Source organism: Pelodiscus sinensis, chromosome 3 (genome assembly GCF_049634645.1).
Source record: "Pelodiscus sinensis isolate JC-2024 chromosome 3, ASM4963464v1, whole genome shotgun sequence".
In the NCBI taxonomy this organism is placed as follows: Eukaryota; Metazoa; Chordata; order Testudines; family Trionychidae; genus Pelodiscus; species Pelodiscus sinensis.
Window position 1 is genome coordinate 97,630,934 of NC_134713.1, and position 20,480 is coordinate 97,651,413.

General features: G+C 46.6%; 2 protein-coding genes across 5 annotated transcripts in view; one reads left to right on the forward strand and one right to left on the reverse strand.

The window, feature by feature from the left end:
- Window positions 1-4,611, reverse strand: part of MAP3K5 (mitogen-activated protein kinase kinase kinase 5) — a 160,749-nt gene extending 156,138 nt beyond the window's left edge. The window contains exon 1 of one of the 3 annotated variants that reach the window (XM_075924257.1): window positions 3,648-4,611. In XM_075924257.1, the coding sequence (XP_075780372.1) occupies window positions 3,648-4,059 (412 nt within the window). In that variant the 5' untranslated portion in view covers window positions 4,060-4,611. The remainder of the gene's footprint in view (window positions 1-3,647) is intronic. The other 2 variants (XM_014580354.3, XM_075924258.1) reach the window with 2 other exon arrangements.
- Window positions 4,612-13,659: 9,048 nt separating this feature from the next.
- The window catches only part of PEX7 (peroxisomal biogenesis factor 7), a 67,259-nt gene continuing 60,438 nt past the window's right edge, over window positions 13,660-20,480 (forward strand). For both annotated transcript variants that reach the window (XM_075924259.1, XM_075924260.1), the window contains exon 1: window positions 13,660-13,867. In XM_075924259.1, the coding sequence (XP_075780374.1) occupies window positions 13,756-13,867 (112 nt within the window). In that variant the 5' untranslated portion in view covers window positions 13,660-13,755. The remainder of the gene's footprint in view (window positions 13,868-20,480) is intronic.

Consider the following 20,480-nt stretch of genomic DNA (forward strand, 5'->3'; position numbering starts at 1 on the left):
CAGATTTTTGGCCCATTCAGCAACTGCAATGAATGAAGCTTTATTAATTGTTAACTTGTCAGAAAATGCCAACAGCGTGCAAGGCAATAGTGTTGCTACCCTTTCTGTTGCACAGAATCTTTGGAGTGCAAAGTGTTGTCATCTTGTCTTCCTGTCCCCAGACTGAATACTCCTGTGCCACTGCTGTTCTTGCCAGTGAGCAGCACAGTAACATTACCAAATCTAGTCAGTTTCATGTCAGCTATTGTAACCTATGTAGAAGTCAAAATATCATGTCAATTTCATGCTAATTGGAAAAGTGATGAGCAACAAGCTGAAGCTAGAATCCTTCCTAGAAAGGAGGTCTCATAATAACAGGACTAGATAGGACAAAAAGACACCTCTCTTGGCAGTAACCCAGAGGCTCTGAAGGAGGCATACAATGGCAAAAAAACATTCCTTTCCCTTGGCAGCCACTAAGTTTTTGGTGAGTAAAGTAAAAAAAACAAAGAGCCTTTCCCACAAGCCAGAAGTGGGTGGAATTTCAAATTATAAGACATCTTGCATCCAGAGCAGGGCGGTAACAAAGGCGGAGCAAGTGGGGAACTCGCCCCAGGAGCATCATAATCAGGAGCACTAAAAGTAAAAATAAGCAGCTGCAAAGGTGAAGAGTGTGATGCATGCTAACATAAGGAGAGGGGGTGCATAATTAATATTTTGCCCTGGGTGCAAAAATACCTAGTTACGGTGCTGATTAAGAAGCTGATACAGAAGACGGTGAACTACAGAATGGTTCAGAGATACCATTCTACGAGGATGCAGGGGATGGGATTTGAGCAGAGAATTACCTAGGAGCTCACTTGTGCTCTCCCATTCCTATTTTTCATACGTACTTATAGACAACAAGCACCTATTAACTGAGTTAGTAAACCTAAGGAGTTTTTTTAAAGCTAGATCTTAAAAATAAAGCAGGTTAGAGATGCATGTCCCCATGGACAGTATTTGGCTTTGCAGCTATATAGAGGCAGAATGCCATGGTAAAATTCACAATACTTTTATTAAATTTGTGTAAATTATGGCAAAGAAAGAAAAGCAATGTCTTTATATTTACACAGCTTTGCTCAAAAGCCACTTAAGCAAGCAAAAAAAGCATTACCTAAGCGTGCAATTATGCTATTATGTCAGAGTTCTAACTGCCAGAACAAAAGGAGCTCATGGTAAAGTCTGGTCTCCCATCAAAAGAGTTCGTTCCTTGAGCTTCTGATGCCAAACCTAATATAATCTGAATTTAAAACCTTGATGCAGGCACATGTAGCTGAAGGGAAAATGAATATACCACAGTAGAGCCATAAACACAGGAGTCTATTGATAGCCCTACTAGGGATGTACGGGTATGTCTACACTACCACCCTAGTTTGAACTAGGATGGTTAATGTAGGCATCTGAAGTTGCAAATGAAGCCCGGGATTTAAATATCCCGGGCTTCATTTGCATCTTGCCGGGCGCCGCCATTTTTAAATCCCCGTTAGTGCGGACTCCGTGCCCGTGGCTACACGCGGCACGGAGTAGGTAGTTCGGATTAGGCTCTCTAATACTGCATTTTTACAAATAATAAGAAAAAGTTATTTTAAACATTTTAACTAATGTGTTCCAAACACATACAGATCTGGTCAAAACTTAGCTCCAAATTCTCTCTCTCCTTTTGTAAAGAGCATTTAATATGATCATTCTGGTTCTATAAAGTCTTTACAAATCTGATAGGCCATTGCTATTTCCCTTCCCCAACGCCCCTCCCATTTACCTTACCTATTTGATAACATGAAGCTCTCAGGCTCTGTGGCCTTGCCAGACTGACTGCAGCCAAGTAACTTAGTGAATACACTGCCAGCAAGTCAAACATGGTCCCAGTAGCAAACTTGAAACTATGTAAATCAGGATAGAGGACAGAATTCAGAGACTTTCTTGGCAACTGTTACACTCCGTATACATAGTTCTGTTTAATCCCAGCTGTCTTAAATAGTTTATCCAATTGATATATGACACAGTCTCTTCCAAACATATGAAGACTATCCCAAGTTTTGGGTCCACATAAAGAAGATGTTGAAATATTCACATTGGACTTTATTTTCAAAAGTGCTGAAATCAAGCGGAAGTAAATGGGAACTGCAAGAGCTCAGTACAGTGAGAGAGGGGAAAAAAAACACTACAGGCAGTCCCCGGGTTACGTACAAGATAGGGACTGGAGGTTTGTTCTTAAGTTGAATTTGTATGTAAGTCGGAACTGGTACATATTGTAGGGGAAACTCTAGCCAAACATTTCTCCAGAGCTCAGTTTTATTCTCCCATACCTCACTTCCCTCAGTCCTTTATTCTCAAGCTGAGGTGTCTGCTGAGAAAAGCCGCTCCGCGTCTCCGTGGTCTGCTGGGGGGAAGCAGCTAGTGCGGGGTTGCCTCACCCCGTTTGTAAGTAGGGATACGATGTAAGTCGGATCCATGTAACCTGGGGACTGCCTGTATATGTATATTTGAAAATGGTGGTTCCCAAACTGAGCTCTGTAGCAAGACAACCAGAGCTCCAAAAAGTGCTACCTGGTGGTGCGGGCAGAGCTAGAATTAGTTCCTTTTAGAATTAGTTCCTTCTTTCCCCCCAAATAACATTAAAGGAAACTAATGTATTTTAGCTGCTCCTTTTTTCCATGTAAACAATGTAGTTGTCTGAGGGATATTACCTAAATACCAATGGAAGGGGCTGTAGTCCAAGAAATAGCCTCTTTGTCAAGACATGGGACAAACCACAAGAGTGTCTAAGAATCTGTTTTAAACTATACTGCCATTTTACAGCTCAATAAAAGAACAACAACAACTAGAAAAGACTTGTAGCATTCTAAATTTTATGTTAGGCCCTCATCATGTAGTTATATCAGGCAGATGTACTCCCATCCTTAGTCACATCCAGAGCCCTGTTGACTCCACCTCAGTGGAATCTGCAAAATTAAGAGAGAGACTCACCTAATACAGAATCAATGAGGACTGAGAAAATTGGGAGACAAGCGCTAAAATGAGAGGCGCAACTAACACTGTATGGCAGAGACTGAGACAGATACACACCTTCTACCCCAATGTCCCAACTACCAAGAAGTGCAAGAAACCTATTTCTTCAAAGTGTCAAGAATCACAGAAAACATCTGAGAGGAAAAAGTGGGCCTGACCCTGTGTTTGAGGTTCCATTTTCTGGTAATGATGGATGGTCCAGAAAAATGGAACCTCAAGCACAGTGTGTAACCCTAATCTGAGAGAGATATGCCTACCTCTATCAAGGGAAAGGGAGTCCAGGGGAAGCTGCTTGTCTTTTGCTTACATGAGTAGTAACCTTTGCACAGCATGTCATCCCAACAAAGTGCCACTGACATATGAACAAAAGAGGAAGTAACTGACACACTACAGCAGCAGGAACAAACCTGTGTCTCTATGGACTATATAGATTAGCTTCCGTCTACCCTTGGGCAGGGATGACAGATTGCACCCCAGAATGTCACACCCAGCAAAACAGATCCTAGGGTGACAACCCCCACCGCCACTGCCCAGCTGTTGTGAAGAGCGCCCCTGGGTGGGAGGCAAGGAGCCAGGCAGGGGAAGGAAGCCGAGCGAGAGGCTGTGGGGTCGCTCACCTGCGTTGTAGAAGCGGTCCAGCACCGTGGTCTCTCCGAAGTCCAGCTCAGCGAAGTGCACGGTCTCCAGGGAGGCCCCGACAGCCTCGCACGCCTCCCGCAGGCTCTGCAGGGCCCCGCTCTCCGCCGCCGCCACCAGCAGCAGCCCCTGGCTCTCCTCGTTGATCACGTAGGACACCGTGGTCCTCCGGGTGCTGCCGCCCTTAACCCGGCCTCCTGTCCCTGTCCCCGCAGGGCAAGCAGCGCCGCTGTCCTCGTTCCAGTAGGTGCCGGCTGGCGGCGCGGACAGGAGGCTCCGGGCGCCCCCGTCTGCCCCCGGCGCCGCTCTCCGGCTGAGCCCGTCTTCGTGGGGGCAGGCGCTGCCCGGCGGGCTGGGCACCGAGAAGCTGATGCCCTCGCTGCTGTCGCTCATCCCTGCGGGGCGCCGTGCCCTGGGCTCTGCTGGTGCCGCCGGGGCTACGGCGCTGCCATGCCGCGCCGCCCGCCGCGCTCGCCCTGCCCCGTCCCTGCCCGCCGCCGGCTCCTACAGGCAGCAAGCGACCCCCACTCAGCGGCTGCCGAGCTCGAGCCGAGCCGGGAGGGCAGCGCAGTCTCCTGGGGCGCCCGCCAAGGGCACCATCGCGCGGGGCTGGCTTCACCTGCGGGGCAGCGGCCACCTGGCGAGCGCGCTGCAGGGCACAGCCTCTTCCCGCAGCCCCTCGCACTCGCTCTTCCTTCGCCTGCCTCCCGCCGCTCCGACCAGCCGCCAAACCACTTGTGGGATCGCCGCTCCTCAGCCTCGCCGCTTCATCCAGCTTGGATGGCTGCACCCACAGAGCAGCAGCCCTGCCAGTAGCCGCCCGGCTCCTCCCTTAGTCCCGCCCCTGGGCCTGGCTGCATTCCTGCGCTCGCGGCGGCTCTGGCCGCGCCAAACTTTCGCTCAGGCTTGGTGCGCGACGCTGGCTCCCTCTATGGCTCCTACCAGCTGTTGATTCGCTTTTTCCCTGCACGGCGCCCTCTGCTGCTCTCTTGTAGGCGGCTCCGTTAGGTTAGCTGCGTGGGGGTGGCTCCTCAAGAGATCTTAGCGTCTCAATGCGAGTATTAACAAAAAATCAAATGCAGTGGACGCTATCAATGGTTAGTTTTATATTTATCAATGTAAATTTTAGGAAATGTATGGGAGGGAGGTCAGCCAATAATTATTTAATACTAGAAAATGATTAAAAAACAACGAATGATCCTGCAGCACCTTATACCTACACTGGCAGGTTCTTGGCAAGAACTCTTGTGCAAGAACACGTCCACACTGCCATATGCTTTTTGCGCAAGAGTGTCCATGGCAGTGTGGATGCTCTCTTCCGCAAGAAAGCTCTGATGGCCATTTTAGCCATAGGGTTTTTTTGCGCAAGAAACCCCGGCCGTGCATCCATACTGCCCTCTGGCGCAAAAGCTCTTGCACAAGAGGGCTTACATTTGTTAGAAAAGAGCATAGCTCTTGTGCAAGAAGCCCTCTCCTCCCAAGCTTCACTGTAAATCTTCTTGCGCAAGAGCGGGCAGGCAGTGTGGACTCTCTGCACAAGAATGGCCGTTCTTGCACAAGTACCCGGCAGTGTACACATAGCCTTAGAGTCTAACAAAAATATATATAGTATAGTATATGATGACATTCAAAAAGTGAAAACTTATAATCATGAAAACCCATATTGTCAAACTCACATATCACAATATACAAAGTAACATTCTCAAGCAATATTTTTCTTATGTTATCTAGCTGTAAATTTTGTCAGAATGGATGACAATTTTTTTCAGGGTGTGTTTGTGAACAGTAAAATCAACATTTACTGCTTGAATATTGACCCTTACAAGCAAAGAGGTTTCCAAATATCCCGTGCTGTGTGTATCATCTGGAACTACTATTCCTTTCAGCTTTGAAAAAGCTAAGGAACTAGCTGACACCTCAGAAACTCTGTTGACTCACGCTGTCTCCCAAGACAGACATTTCCCTCCCCTCCATATATACCTTTGTATTCACCTTAATCCTTTTCTTGTAAATTCTCTCTAACTGAATCATGAAAACAAGCTTAAAAATATAGTAATTTTTTTGAGACTTGCTTAAAGAGGCAGACAGCTAGGTCTCACAAGTTTAGTGGTTAAAAAAGTTCTACAATAAGCTAATAGAAATACAGTTTAAATCAAAGAAGACACCTTAGAGAAGTGCATTTTTATCTGAAGGTATGCATTTCCCTCCATCTTTCTAGTCTGTAAACTTTGAAGCATAGAGAGAATCCAGTGTAAGAGAACCTGACTATATCAGAAAGTTAAACTAATTAATCTTCTTTCCTTGTTCACACTGAATGCACAGCAAAAAGTCAACAACTAACATGCAAGTGCCAATAATACTTTTCACTTGTAGCAGTTTTTCACTGTCCATACAAGTGTATATATGTAAAAATCACGATTAATCGTATGTGCCTCCTCTTTGAAACGCCGCTGCGGCATTTCAACAGGGCAGCACTGCATGGAGGATCAGCTAGAGTCCCCAGCTGACCCTGGGCTCTATGCAGCACTTCCCCTTTGAAGCGTCGGGGCAGCGTTTCCAAGGGGCAGCTCAAGGCGGAGCCCAGGATCAGCTGGAGTGCGCAGCTGATCTCCGGTAGGGACGTTAAAGACTAGTCGACTATCCGATAAGCAAGTCAATTTCCCCCCTTTGATGCCTCCATAAGATAGAGGGGAGGGGGTTCTTCAAAGTGGCAGCACCACGTAGCTGTGCGGCGCTGCCGCTTTGAAACCCCAATGTGGCATTTCAAAGGGGCAGTCATGGAGCCCGGGGCCAGCTGGGGACTGCCCAGCTGATTCTGGGCTCTGTGTGGCAGCAGAATCTGGGGTCAGCTGGGGGCTCCCAGCTTATCCTGGGCTCCCCGCGGCAGCAGAACCCGGGGTCTGGGGAAATTCTGCACAGAGCCCAAGATCAGCTGAAGAATCCCCAGCTGACCCCAGACCCCAAGGCTGCCCCTTTGAAATGTGCACAGAGACGAATCCCGGGCTCCACACAGCATTTCCCCAGGCTCCGGGGTCATCTGGGAAGAACCTGGTCAGCTGATCCTGGGCTCAGGGGAAATGCCCTGCGGAGCCGAGATCAGCTGGGGAGTTCCCAGCTGACCCCCGGCTCCACTGCACCTTTGAAACACATGGAGGTGGCATTTCTAAGGGGCAGCCACCGCACAGCTGATTCCCAGCTCAGCTGAGACGCAGCTGCCCCTTTGAAACACCACCTCTGTGCCTTTCAAATGGGCAGTGGAGACTGGGGTCAGCTGGGGAGTAGAAAGAGGTGTACCGATGTCAAAAAATCCCTCTGTTTTTTCAATTTTTTTTCAAAAGAATTTGATTGCAGTGTGGACATAAGTGAAGGGGTTTTTTTTTCAGAAAAACTACCGTTTTTACGAAAAAACTCTGTAGTGTAGATATACCCTGAGCCTTGCCTGCAGCCTTCAACACTGCTGAATTTCTAGTCCATGGACAACAAGACATGAAACTGACCAGAAACAGAGTCTGAAACTGACTAATCCACACTCACCCTCCAGGAAGGGATACATACAAAGAGCAGACAACACAAGTATGAAACAGAGTTTTTAAACATTAACAGTTTTGAAAACTATCTGGTGTGTTAGAAAGACAGTGAATGCATTATAAATGTTTGGGGACAGATTTAGCAGCAATCTCTGTCAGCACAAAATAGCTGAAGACCCGGTTTGGCTGGCTGGTTAAAGCTAATATTCATACCTTCACACACACACACAGGTTGTACAAGTACATGAGTAGCTTAAACAGAACCTGCATAGCATAAGCTTTCCTTTGACATCTCACATGGCCCACTTTGTACCCAATTTGGGGCAAACACACACCAGTGTGTACAGTAACTGTCTGCCTACTCACATTAAAACCCAATAATGTGACACTGAGCTAAAGGAAAATCCCTGAAAGAGATCTGCTGATCACATGGAAAGTTACTGAACCCAGCTTTACTATTCTCCCCATTTTACAGATGGAGAATCTAGGCCCAGGGAGATTAACTGATTTGTTCAAAAATCACAGGGGAAGTCTGTGATGAAATATAGAGCCAGGAATTGAATCCAGGAGTCTAACCTCACCTTCCTCTCTAATCCCACTTGACATATGCTGCCAGCCAACTCACATCAGTTCTGATCAAAAAAACACTATCAGATCACAGCAGAGACTGTAGTTCAAAGTATTTCACTTCCCTTGCTGCTGGAAGTTATCTCTTTGGATTAGAGATTCCTACCTGCTTTTCTTGCAATAAACCTGGCAGCTAGCCATTTTTCTAAGGGCTAAATGCTACATAGTTGGGCAATGAACCTGTGGGGTTGTGGTAAATAGCATGGGGCATCATCAAGCTACTTTGTGATCCTGAGCAAATCTTTCAATGTTGCTTGGGAGTTTGTCCCGGGAAATTGGAACCTTAATTTCTAGATGGAACATGCCTGCCACCTTCTGGTAATTTCTCATTAGGGTGTTTTTTGTTTTGGGCTTTTTTGGTTGTTTTGTTTTTGGTTGGTTGGTTTACTTGTTTTCATTGTTGAAATACTGCTGAATCTGTTTTAGGTATTTCTATATAAAACATGCTTGTTAGTGGCTGTGCTTCCTGAAGTTAAGCAAAAGCTTTTGTTGACTTTTAGATAGCTAAGGAACCAGTTCTTGATATACACATCTTTTCACAGATTGGGAAGAGGAAAGCGGGAGTGTTTTTTACTAGTTTTATATCTCCTCTTTCTGTTGAAAAGTACTTTTTGCTTTACTTGGTTTGATATTGAGTAATATGTTTCGTTTCAAAGTGCAAGGAGAGGGGGCAATGGAAGCTGAGATGATTGTGCTGGGAGTGGGGACAGTGTGCAAAGTCTCTTCCCTCCCCAATGCATGGCACAGAGAGGCACATGGAACAGCCAGCCGTTTTGACTACACTTATGTCCACACTGCAATTGTGTTCTTTCAAGAGAAAGTCAAAAGAACGCAGGAGTTTTTCTGACAGTGGTAAACCTCTTTCTATGAGGAAGCAGCCTTTTTGTGAAAGAGCTTTCAGAAAAAAGCATGTGTGGATGGGGAAGAGGGGTTTGTTCGTTTTTTAGAAAGAAGAGGCATCCAGGAAAAAGCATAGGTGCCCAGATGACCATTCCGTCCATAGTAATCACAACTTAAATGCGAGATAGCGTCCAATGAATGTGGACGCTATCTTTTGAAAAAGCAGATCGTTTTTTCAATGCGCTTTTGCTGTGTGGATGCTCTCTTTCGAAAGAAGTTTTTCTGGAAGATCTCTTCCGGAAAAGCTTCGTCTAAAAGAAGCCTACACTCTAGACATAGACCCTGAGGGTCCCTCTGGGCTACTGGCTGGGAGCCACCTAGGTAAGTGCCTCCCTCTGGAGGCGGCATCTGGTACCCCACCCCTCCATGCTGCCCCAGGTCACCATGCCCTCCTGCCCCAGGTCACCATCCAAACCCTCTGCACTTCCCTCCACCAGACCACAACTCCCTCCCAGACCCTACATCCCCTCAAACATCCCTCCCCAGGTCAGAATCCTCTCCTGCACCCTTACCACCTCCTAGGCTCTGCACCCCAATCTCTTGTCCCAAGTCACAACCCCCTACTCCACTCAAACTCCCTTCCAGACCCCTCTCCTGTAACCCAGTCCCCTACCCCAACCTCCCTTCTGCACCCAACCTCTGTCCCAGACTCTGCATCCCTGCTATAGAAAAATGTGGCCCTTGACCACTTACCAAAATCTTTTGAATGGCTCCCTATCAAAAATCATTGCCCACCCCAGATCTAGAGGTTGATCATGCTTCTGAGATGTACAAACAGATCTTTTTATTTCACAGGAAAATGGGGCACAGTGAAATCATCTGGACTTGTGGAAACCATTTTGTATGATCTGGGGTTTAAGACTATGGTCAGGATGAAGACAGGCAGAGAAATGGACAGGCTAGGGGCATCTAAACAGTGGCCTGGTCCAAAACCTATTGAAGTCTATGAGTCTTTTCATAGACTTCACTTAGCGTTAGGTCGGGTCTACTGTTTTCCCTCCATACCTCAACAAATTAAGAACAAATGATAATATAGTTCCACACTTCATTATCTTTTCCACAGAGACTTTTGATCAGCGGCTACTGTGACCATAGGTACACACTGCTAGCCACACAGCCAGGAAACCAGGGTCATTGGGAGTCAATATGGAGGCATTGGGGCTCTGCAATAGCTGGCTTTGGCTTCCTACATATCCCTGAGACCTCTTGAGCTTTTGTGGGTGCCTGGGTGGAACTCATGGGCTGATGCGGTTGGTCTCAGCAAGGGCCTTCAGAATCTCTTCTCACTGGTTTTTCTGAGGGAAGAGAATCATTTGGGCCTTTGTTATAATGAATGAAGTTCTTTTTCAGGATTTTCATGTACTGCTCTATCTACCTCTTGATCTCATCCCTATTAAATATTCACTTTGTAAGATTTTCCTTGAAATGTTGGCCATTCTACAGGGGTGGTATTTTGGGGATTGCCCTGACCCACTGAGGTTTCTGTCACTGTCTGCCTCTAACCTAGGCTGCCTTAAAGCTGAGCTGCTATAGCTCAAAGTCCTGCCATTGCTAGCCTGTCCACAAGCAAAATAATCTCACTCTGGCTTCCAGCAGTCTTGTTACACTTTGCAGGGTAACTATTTGTTATGTTAGTCATGCAATAACTGCGCGCGTGTGCGGGTGGGTGAGTGTAGACTTAGCCATTGCTGTTTTTTCTATTATTTCTTTTCCTCCATATTGAGAAACGACTACAGCACAAATTATGGCCATAGTTTTATATATTCAGAAATACATAAATTCATAACCGGAGTCATTATTTCTCATAATGACCATCAACTTAAGAACATTACAAGTTTTCGTGAAAGGCCTTACTTAGTATACTTTTATATGATGGTAACTCTGTATATAATCAGTTGATTCAAATGATTATTCTTTGGGGTTCAATCCCTGTTCTCCCTCTGAGGTGCTGGCTGGGATCCTGATTCTCACATCAGGTAGAGGGGGCATGTCTAGTCTAGAAAATATACACCTTTTATGATTGCCTTCTGTTTGTGTAACCTTTTTGCAGAACTTTATTATTCATATTTACCTTTCTAGATAGTATGCAAAATCAGTTGATGAACTTTCTCCAACTTTTTGATGTGCCAGTGGCAAATTGTCCATGGTATAATATGGGAATTGCTATAGTATAATAAATAAATGTTGATTTAGCCTTTTGTATGGTATCGCTCTGCTTTGAAGCTCAATGTCACAAGTAGCATATGCTTTTTAATTTTAGCAAGGATTTTGCAGTCATTGACGGTTCTACCTGACAAAACATCGACCAATTTCTTATTTGATTTACATATTACACATCCCCACCAAAGTACTGGCATTCCCCACGCTCCTTCTTGCAGCTCAGGGCAGCACTGCAGGTGAGCCCCACCTTAAAAGTCCCTAACTGGAATAGGTTTAACAGCCTGGAGCAAGAAAAGTAAACACACACTAGAAAAGTACCAAGTCCCTTTTTAATAGTTTCAGGGCAGAAGCAATTACAATACAGGCAGTCCCCAGGTTACGTACAAGATAGGGACTGTAGGTTTGTTCTTAAGTTGAATCTGTATGTAAGTCGGAACTGGCGTCCAGATTCAGCCGCTGCTGAAACTGACCGCCAGTTCTGACTTACATACAGATTCAACTTAAGAACCCCAAGTCAGCTGCTGCTGAAACTGATCAGCCACTGATTCCAGGAAGCCCGGGGCAGAGCAACTGTGCCTCGGGCTTCCTGTAGTCAGCGCTGGTCAGTTTCAGCAACGGCTGACTTGGGGACGCCTGGGGCAGAGCAGCTGGGGTGCTGCAGGGTTGGTCCAGTAGTGCCCAGAGCGGCGCTGCGGGACCAACGGGCAGCACCCCAGCTGCTCTGCCCGAGGGTCCACAACAAAAGCCTGGTCTGCTGGGGGGGGGCACACTACCTGCGCCCCCCCCCCCCCCAGCAGACCAGGGACACGGGGAGCAAAGCCGCAGCGGCGGGGTGCCTCGCCTCTGAGGTTTTGCTCTGGCACGGGACCCGCTGCGGCTTTGCTCCCGGTGCCCCTGGTCTGCTGGAGACGGTCCCCAGCAGACCAGGGGCACCGGGAGCAAATCCGCAGCAGCGGCGGGGTCCCGCGCTTCTGAGGCTTTGCCAGAGCAAAGCCTCAGAAGCGCGGGACCCCGCCGAGGCTGCGGCTTTGCTCGTGGTGCCCCTGGTCTGCTGGAGACGGTCCCCAGCAGACCAGGGGCACCGGGAGCAGCTTTTCTTGCCCCGGTGGTCGAGGTGGCTGACCGCTGCCTTCGAGCTCCGGGGCGAGAAAGCCGCGTTCGTAAGTGCAGATCCGACATAAGTTGGATCCGCGTAAGTCAGGGACTGCCTGTATACAGTTCATAAGATCCTCACCTCAGAAGCCTCATTCAGACTTCTCACACTTTAGAGTTCACAGAACGGAGTCTTTGAGGATATAGTTGCACCACAACTGAGAGAGGTGTGATTCCCAGAATGGGTAGACAAGTTCACACTAGTTTCAGTCAAGATAGTGCATTACGTATATAGCAACATGAATGTTGTGGCACTAGCAGCAGCTTGAAATAAAGCCATTGCTGTTGCAAGTAAGAGGGGATATAAAGACTGATTCTGAAAACATTTAGCCTATGTCTACACTGCAAGCTTTTTGTGCAAGAACACTTGTTCTTGTGCAAAAACTTGCTGAGAATCTACACTGCACGCGCATTCTTGCACAAGTAAATTTACAGTAAAGCATCGAAAACAGGGCTTCTTGTGCACGTTATTCCTCTCCCCGTGAGGAATAAGCCCTCTTGCGCAAGGGCTCTTCCACAAGAAGGCAGTGTAGACAAGCAACAGGGGTTTCTTGTGCAAGAAAGCCCTATGGCTAAAATGGCCATCAAAGCTTTCTTGTGCAAGACAGTGTCCACACTGCCATGGATGCTCTTGCGCAAAAGCACATCTCTTCCACAAAAGCACATGGCAATGTGGACGCACTCTTGTGGAAGACCTTTCGCACAAGAACTCTTACGCAAAATGGTTCTTGCACAAGAAGCCTGCAGTGTAGATGTAGCCTTATTGCTGCCCTGCACACTCTCAGGAATGTCTATCAGGCGCAGAACCTGTATACAGCAAGACAGATCCTTGATGGTGCCTGCCCGCACAGCTCTAGGGAAGTAAATGAAGCAAGGCTCATTTGACACCAGCTGATAGAAGACTGAGGATGAGAAGAGTCATAAGTTCCAAGGCAGCTAGTCTGACCCCCTGCATAGCGCACAACATCCCCTAGGGAGGCTGAAGGGACGAGGAGTCCTGTGGCACCTTATAGACTAACTGAAGTGTTGGAGCATAAGCTTTCGTGGGCAAAGACCCACTTCGTCACATGCATCTGACGAAGTGGGTCTTTGCCCACGAAAGCTTAATGCTCCAACACTTCAGTTAGTCTATAAGGTGCCACAGGACTCCTCGTCGCTTTTGCAGATTCAGACTAACACGCTACCCCTCTGATACTAGGTAGGCTGAGGAGCTCACGGGAGTCAGTGGGCTCAAGTTCAGCCCGGCCTTGTCTCAGCAGAGAAGGCGGCGGAGGGCGGAGCGCCCTGCCAGCTGTGCGCATCCCGCCCCTCAGAGCTGCTGCGAAGGCGGGTGAGGAGGGAGCTGGCGGGCAGCGGGCAGGAGGATGCTGGTGCACGGGCACCCCATCAGGCCCCACGTTTCACCGCAGTTTCCGGGGCTGGTCGGGGGACGCCAGGCTCGAGCTCCCGCTGTAATCGTGCGTCCCACCCCGAGGCCCTGTCCAGAGCGGGCCGGGGGCGGGGCCCAACCCGGCCTGTTGCCCCTGACAACAGCCAGTGGGCGGGCCCCGGAAGAGAAGCTGCGCGGCCGCGTCTCGCGCAGGCCCCACAGGGCGGCGGCACCGCTTCCTCAGCCCCGCCCCCTTGCCGGGCGCTTCCGGAGCCGATCCCACGTGCGCGCGCGCGCGCGGCGGGGACTGGGCCGGGGTCAGGGGGCCTCGCTTCTCGCACCGGCCCTGCGGCCATGAGCGCCTGGGCCTTCCGGTTGCCGGGGCGACACGGCTACGCGGCGGAGTTCTCGCCCTACCTGCCCGGCCGCCTGGCCTGCGCCGCCGCGCAGCACTACGGGATCGCCGGTGAGGGAGGGGCCGCGTTTCCCCCCCCCCCGGCCCCCCCATCCTGGGACGGGGCTGCTGGGGGCGCCCACCCCCCGGAAGCCGCAGGAGGAGCCCTCGTGCCCTCCCTTGGGCCGCCGCGGGGCCCTGCCCGGTGCCCGAGCCGGGTCTGGGGAGCCCGGGAAGTGCCCCGGTCCGAGGCCTCCGCGTGTCTCTTCCGCCTTCCCCGCGCATCAGCCTGTGCGGCTCGCGGGGTCTGCCTGTGTCGCTGGGCAGCGGCGTTTGGTCCGCCCCCTGCTGGGAGCCCGCTGGCAGCTGTCAGGCCTCGGGCGGCTTCTTTCCCCCTCGGGTGCCGCTTCCAGAGACAGCGGTTCTGGACGTGGGGTGCGGCTACTGACTTGGTCCTCTAGGAAAAACCTACCAGGCGTCCCTGTGGCAACTTAGAGACTTAAGAGATTTATTAGGGCAGAAGCTTTCTTGCTTTTTGAACGCTTGTGCCCTAATCAACCTGTTCGCCTCTCAAGTGTCACAGGGCTCCTCATTGTTTTTGCACATACTAACAGGGTTACTACCCCTCTGAGACTTTGGTCCTCTAGATCAGTAAAATACCGTGTTTTGTGGGGTTTTTTCTCTTGCCCCTGTGTGGACAGAAGTGTGTGTGCGCGGGGTGGGGAGATTGCTCATGCTAACTAGCATGTGAAATATGCACGGGGATCTTTTGACCTGTCAGTTACTGAGCTGAAGAGTTAGGGCACATTCTCACTCTGCTGTTCTATCAGAGTTTTCAGTTTCTCTGTGTTTAGAGACAAAGTCCCATGGTCACATAGACTACAAATATTTTCTAAATATATATAAAATGGAGGCTACTACTACTGATGTGGCAGTTTTCTAATTTTAGATAAAGGGTACTGTCAACTTTAAGCTTCTGTATTGCAAACAAATTTGTATTCTGCTAAGAAGAAGTTTAGGTTATTGAAAGTGAATAAGTATTTAAAACCCAATTTATTACTTGCAGTTTTTGAGAGAATGTTAAGAAAAATTATATGTTCACATAGTCCCAGTCATGCTAATATTTGCAATGAGAGTACACCTGTTAAAATCAGTTGGGCTACTTGTATAAATCCTGGCACTCACATGCAGAAGTGTCTGTTTGCATTACGTTTGAGGCTTTTCAAACTTTATTTAGTGGTTAAATTACATTCTGAACTGTTCATCTACCTTAAGAATTGTATTGTTACTGTTTGCAGGCAGAAGGTCCTACAAATGATAATTTGCAATGTCTAATAAAAATGGGTACTTTATAAATAGTGCTTATGTTCCTGTACAGCAGATGCAGAAAAAAACTCTGTTAAAAATAACAAAAATAAAACATTGCTCTTTTTCATTAACCTAGCCATAGCCTTTCATTAGCTACAGAAGGAATGTAGCTACAGTAAGCCAGCATAGAATTCCAATCCTTCAGACACTTAAGGATACTAGGGATGCAAAATGCTGGTTAATCATTAACTGGTTAAACCTAAGGTTTAAGTGGCCTCCCATCCCATCCCTTCTACCTGCCCCTTCTGCTCCCAGCAACTCCTGTGCAAGAAGCTCCCAGCTTCTGCTGCCACCCACTCCTTGCCCCTGCAACCCATACCCCCAGCTGCTCCCGGGTACCAGTTAACCAGAAACCATTTGATGTTTTGCCGTTTCACTAAAATGGAAGTAATAGAACCAGGAGTGTTTTGCTTTCAGAAAAAAAAGACTATTGGCTGAGACTACTGAGATGTAGCTGCTTCATAGCAGTGAAAGGATGTCTATTTTATAGTACTTTAGTCTCCCATTGGCTGTAAGAGTTTGGTCTGATTTCAGTTGCTGTATTTAGCATATGGAGGTCAATCGGTCAAACTGGTGATCTAGTCTTAAACACAGTTGGTAATTAGGTAGCAGGTTACTTTATAGCAGTTAAATATTGTACTGATTCTTTCATTCTAAACTTTCTGGTATTGTTTCATTTCTGGGAGGGAGATAATGTGTTTAAGAGGAAAAAAACCCAGATCTTTTCTATTTAACCAACCATAACAATATGGATGATGGGTGGGTGGAGATGGGTGACCCATTAATACTTCCAAAAATATGTACAAAACTCATAAAAATACATATTGAAAGTATGTTGCCAAATACTGTTTAGCAAATCAGGGGAACTGCTTTTGGAAAGAAAATCCAGTAGTAAAGGCACTCATTTCAGCCTTGTATATGATTTTTTTTAGTTGATTTGATGTCAAAAAAAGTGACAGAAGCCTTGCATATTCACATGGTTACAGTTAATGCGTTTGTATGTGCAAATAGGGCATTATGTTGCTAACTAGACATTTAGATATTTAAGTACTTATTTGTATGTACAGATTTGTCCTGAATTATGGAATTTTCCTGACTTGTCCTGAATTATGGAATTTTCTGGACCTCGGGAGATCCCCTGCCACTGGCTCCCTGCCTGCTGCCTCTCAGTGCTCCTGGCTCCTCTATTACTCCAGTTGGTCCCTCTGCCTCTGGATCCCCCTACTGCTGGTCCCAGACAGACTATCAGCCCTGCTGTCTTTGACTCCCATGTTGACCAGGTTGTCAGCCCTGCTGCTGGGCCATGGGCTCTAGTTTCACCCCTGCACTGCTGTGGACTGCTGGGTGCTTTGGCCCTGTGCTGCAATGGACTGCTGGGGGCTCTGGCCCCACATTGCTGGCCCTCCTGCCACAAGTCTCCCCAAGTTCTCTGGTGCAAGAACATCCTGGATATTGCTGGACCAGAGAGTGTCAGTTTTGGTAGGTGCAACTTGCATTTGGAAAACTTGGCCCCACTAGGCTGATTGAATAACAGTTCTTAGCAGTGTTCCCTGTAAGCTGAATGCTTGTACGGGAGCCTAGGAGAGATCCAAATGCTGCCCAACTGATTAGCGGAGCACCCAGAGACAGCAGCATGTGTTTCTACTGGTGGTGCACACATGTACATACTCTGATGCACATAATTAAAATTATTCTGCACATGGATGGAAAAGCTTAGAGAAAACATTGGTTCTTAGGCATTCGTTTTGTGTGTATATAGGGCAGAATCCACAGTGGGCCTTAGGTATTGTAATACAAGTATGCCTTCACTATGCACATTAGTGAGATTGCTATGCTACTACAGCCCTGCCACAAAAATGTGTGCAGTGTCGCTTCTCTGTCAGCAGGAAAGAGTTCTCTTGCTGACAAAACATTCACACCATCACTTTTCATTGGTAAAACTTTTCTTGCTTAGGGATAGGAGAGTTTCACACCCTGAACAAAACAAGTTTTACTGATAAAAGTGCAGTTTAGATAAAGGCTACGTCTACACTGCAGGTTTTTCCGCAAGAACAATTGTTCTTGCACAAAAACTTGTGGAGTGTCTATACTGTATGTGTGTTCTTGCACAAGTAAATTTACAGTAAAGTATCAGAAAAGAGGGCTTCTTGTGCAAGAGTTATTCCTCTCCCCACGAGGAATAAGCCCTCTTGCGCAAGAGCTCTTTCACAAGAAGGCAGTGTGGACGGGCAACAGGGGTTTCTTGCGCAAGAAACCCCAATGGCTAAAATGACCATCAGAGCTTTCTTGCAAAAGAGAGCATCCACACCTCCACGAACACAGTTACACAAAAGCACATGGTAGTGTGGGTGTGTTCTTGCGCAAAACAGTTCTTGCGCAAGAAGCTTGGGCTATCTCTAGACTGGCCAGATTTTCCAGAAAAACTTGCCAGCTGTCTACACTGGCCGCTTGAATTTCTGCAAAAGCACTGACTTCCTACTGTAAGAAATCAGTGCTTTTTGCGGAAATACTATGCTGCTCCCATTCGGGAAAAAAGTCCCTTTTGCGCAAAAGGGCCAGTGTAGACAGCTGAGATTTGTTTTGTGCAAAAAAGCCCCAATCGTGAAAATGGCAATTGGGGCTTTTTTGCGCAAAAGCGGGTCTAGATTGGCACGGGCGCTTTTCCTTAAAAGTGCTTTTGCGTAAAAGCGTCCGTGCCAATCTAGAGGCTCTTTTCCGAAAATGCTTTTAACGGAAAATTTTTCCGTTAAAAGCATTTCCGGAAAATCCTGCCAGTGTAGACATAGCCTCTATGTCAGGGTGCCCAACTTCTAGATTCCTAGAAATCATAGGAACAACACTGTAATCTGTAAAGCAAAATGAGACACTTAGGTTCCCTTTAGAATGATTGGGGAGAGAGACACACCTAAGAATGTGAGCCGCAAAGCCAGTATGCAAGGTAGGGAAGTGCCTAAGGCCTTGTCTACACTTATTTGCACCGCCAATCAAGTAGCATAGTTGAAGTCATACTCACCATGGCATGTTGCATATGCTATAGTCAGCGCCACCTACTCTTCTCGTCTTGGTGAAGTACTGGCATCAACAGGAATGCACTCTCAGATCAATTTATTGCATCTAAGCACATGCAATAAATTGATGGATCCACTTCATAGTGTAGATAAGGCCTATGATAGCTAAAGGAAGATGCCAAGGACAGGTGTGTGAACTACTTCGCACTCCTCTCATGGTGATAGAGTCCTAAAGCCAGAATGTAGGGATGCACAGGAGTCTGCTTCATGGAGTCAGGCAGCTTACCTTGTAAAATGAATTAGGTGTCTGTCTTGCTCCATTCAGAACAGTGCTTTTATCTCTGACCTGTGGGAAATTCACATGTGGGGCTCCCTCATTGTCTTGGGTTGAAGTTGTTCCACTGTGGATAAATCATTAAATAGTCTTTGGGCTACAGGGGAAGAGATTGTGAACAGCTCCTTAGCCTGACAATTAGGGTACCTGCCTGGTAAGTGGGAAATCTAGGTCCAATCCCATAGCTCCCAGTAATTCTTCCATTATTTATCACAGTGGAACAGCTTCAATGGGCGATACTAAAATTATGAGCCAGGTTAATGGAGAAAAAAGCAGCTTTTTATTTGTAATTATTTTACTGACAGTTGTTTTTCTTTATTTGCTGTATAGAAAAATAACGTGTGTTGCATAGAAACATGATCTACAACATATCCATATTTGTATATATTAGCCACTATATGTTATTTGTAGGACTTCCTGTCTGTAAATTGTAACAATAACATTCTTAAGGCAGATGAACATTAGGAATGTAATTTAATCAGTAGACAAAGTAAAGCTTCGAAAGCCCAAACATAATGCCAGCAGATACTTTTGCATGAGTGATCTGACTCATACAAGCAACTCAGCTGAGTTCAGTAGGTGTACAATTACTCATGTCATATCAGAATGTTCCATAGCTCTATAGTCAAAACACATTTCTATGCTGGGAGATGGTGGTTTAAATCTTTTCTTCCTCTCTGTCAGAAAGGGTGGTATTTAACTTGGGTGTATCACTTCCCACATGAGTGCTTTAACCACTGAGTTCAAAGTTAGAAGGTGAGTACCAGCAACATCACCGTCTCCTCCAGTCAGATTTTTAATGGGCTCTAATCTTGTGATCATACTCAGTGACCTACTGCTGGATCAGGCTCCACATGTGATATTATAGGTGACTAAATGGTGTCTTCTCCCAGTTTGTCAATCACTGTGGAGCTTAGGCAGGTGACAAGTGTGTGGGCATCTAGAGTGAGGCAGCAATGCACGTGCTCACAAGCAGAAACTTAGGACACGGGAACATTTTTATATGAAAACATAGGTGCCAACTGAGTTTAGGAGTCTGCAGGGCTCAGTGTGAGTTCTGTGCATCACATTTTTTGTTTAAATTTTCCTTGTTAGTATAAGCCATTGATTTTTTGGATTCATGGATCTAGCACAGTTGTATTGTAGTTTAATGTATCTTTTGTTTTAGTGTTTATAATACATCATAAAGGGAAAATGATACACAGAATGAGTTTCAGGTGGTCTTATTCCAAATATTATTAAGCCAAAATAGCTCACATATTTTCATGTCTTCAATGGCTGCCCTGGCAAGACATTTTTGTTAGATCCATATATATTGTTGGATACTCAAGTTGCTTAAATGTCAGTGTATCCCCGAACATTTACTAACGTTCTCCATATTTTGCTTCTGTTTCATACACAGAATTTTTATATTACTGTTTGCTACTTTTAATGAGATAAGGCATTGCAGATTCAGCATCTGCCCCAGGCTCCCTGCTTGTTTTCCCCAGAGTCTACTTCCTGACCAGATTGCTCTATATTTTAAAAAATATTTTCTTGCTTTTACTATGGGAAAGACCCTCACAAACAGAGGAAAACTGATTATACAGAGGCAAGAGTGAGTCTGACTAGATTTAAATAGTAATCTAATATAAAAAATAAACTGGAAGAAAATGTTATAGCAACTGCCTTCACAGGCACATCCAGAACATGTGGGGCACTCTATTGGATTCCTTAGCTACGCTTTTTGCAAAATTGTGGCCTTACATCTTTCTTGTAAGAATAGCATGTTTAATAATACTTAAATAGTAATATGATACTTTTTACAACAGTATCCCTGTCACTCAAGAGTGTTTTACCTACATTTCATTTTCTTAGTATCAAATTCCTTACATTTCTCATTTCATCCATAATAAGCTTCATTCTTACCAAATTTTTCTGTAGTATTATCCCTAGCATATTATAAAAGGATTTATATAATCCTATACTTATGTGT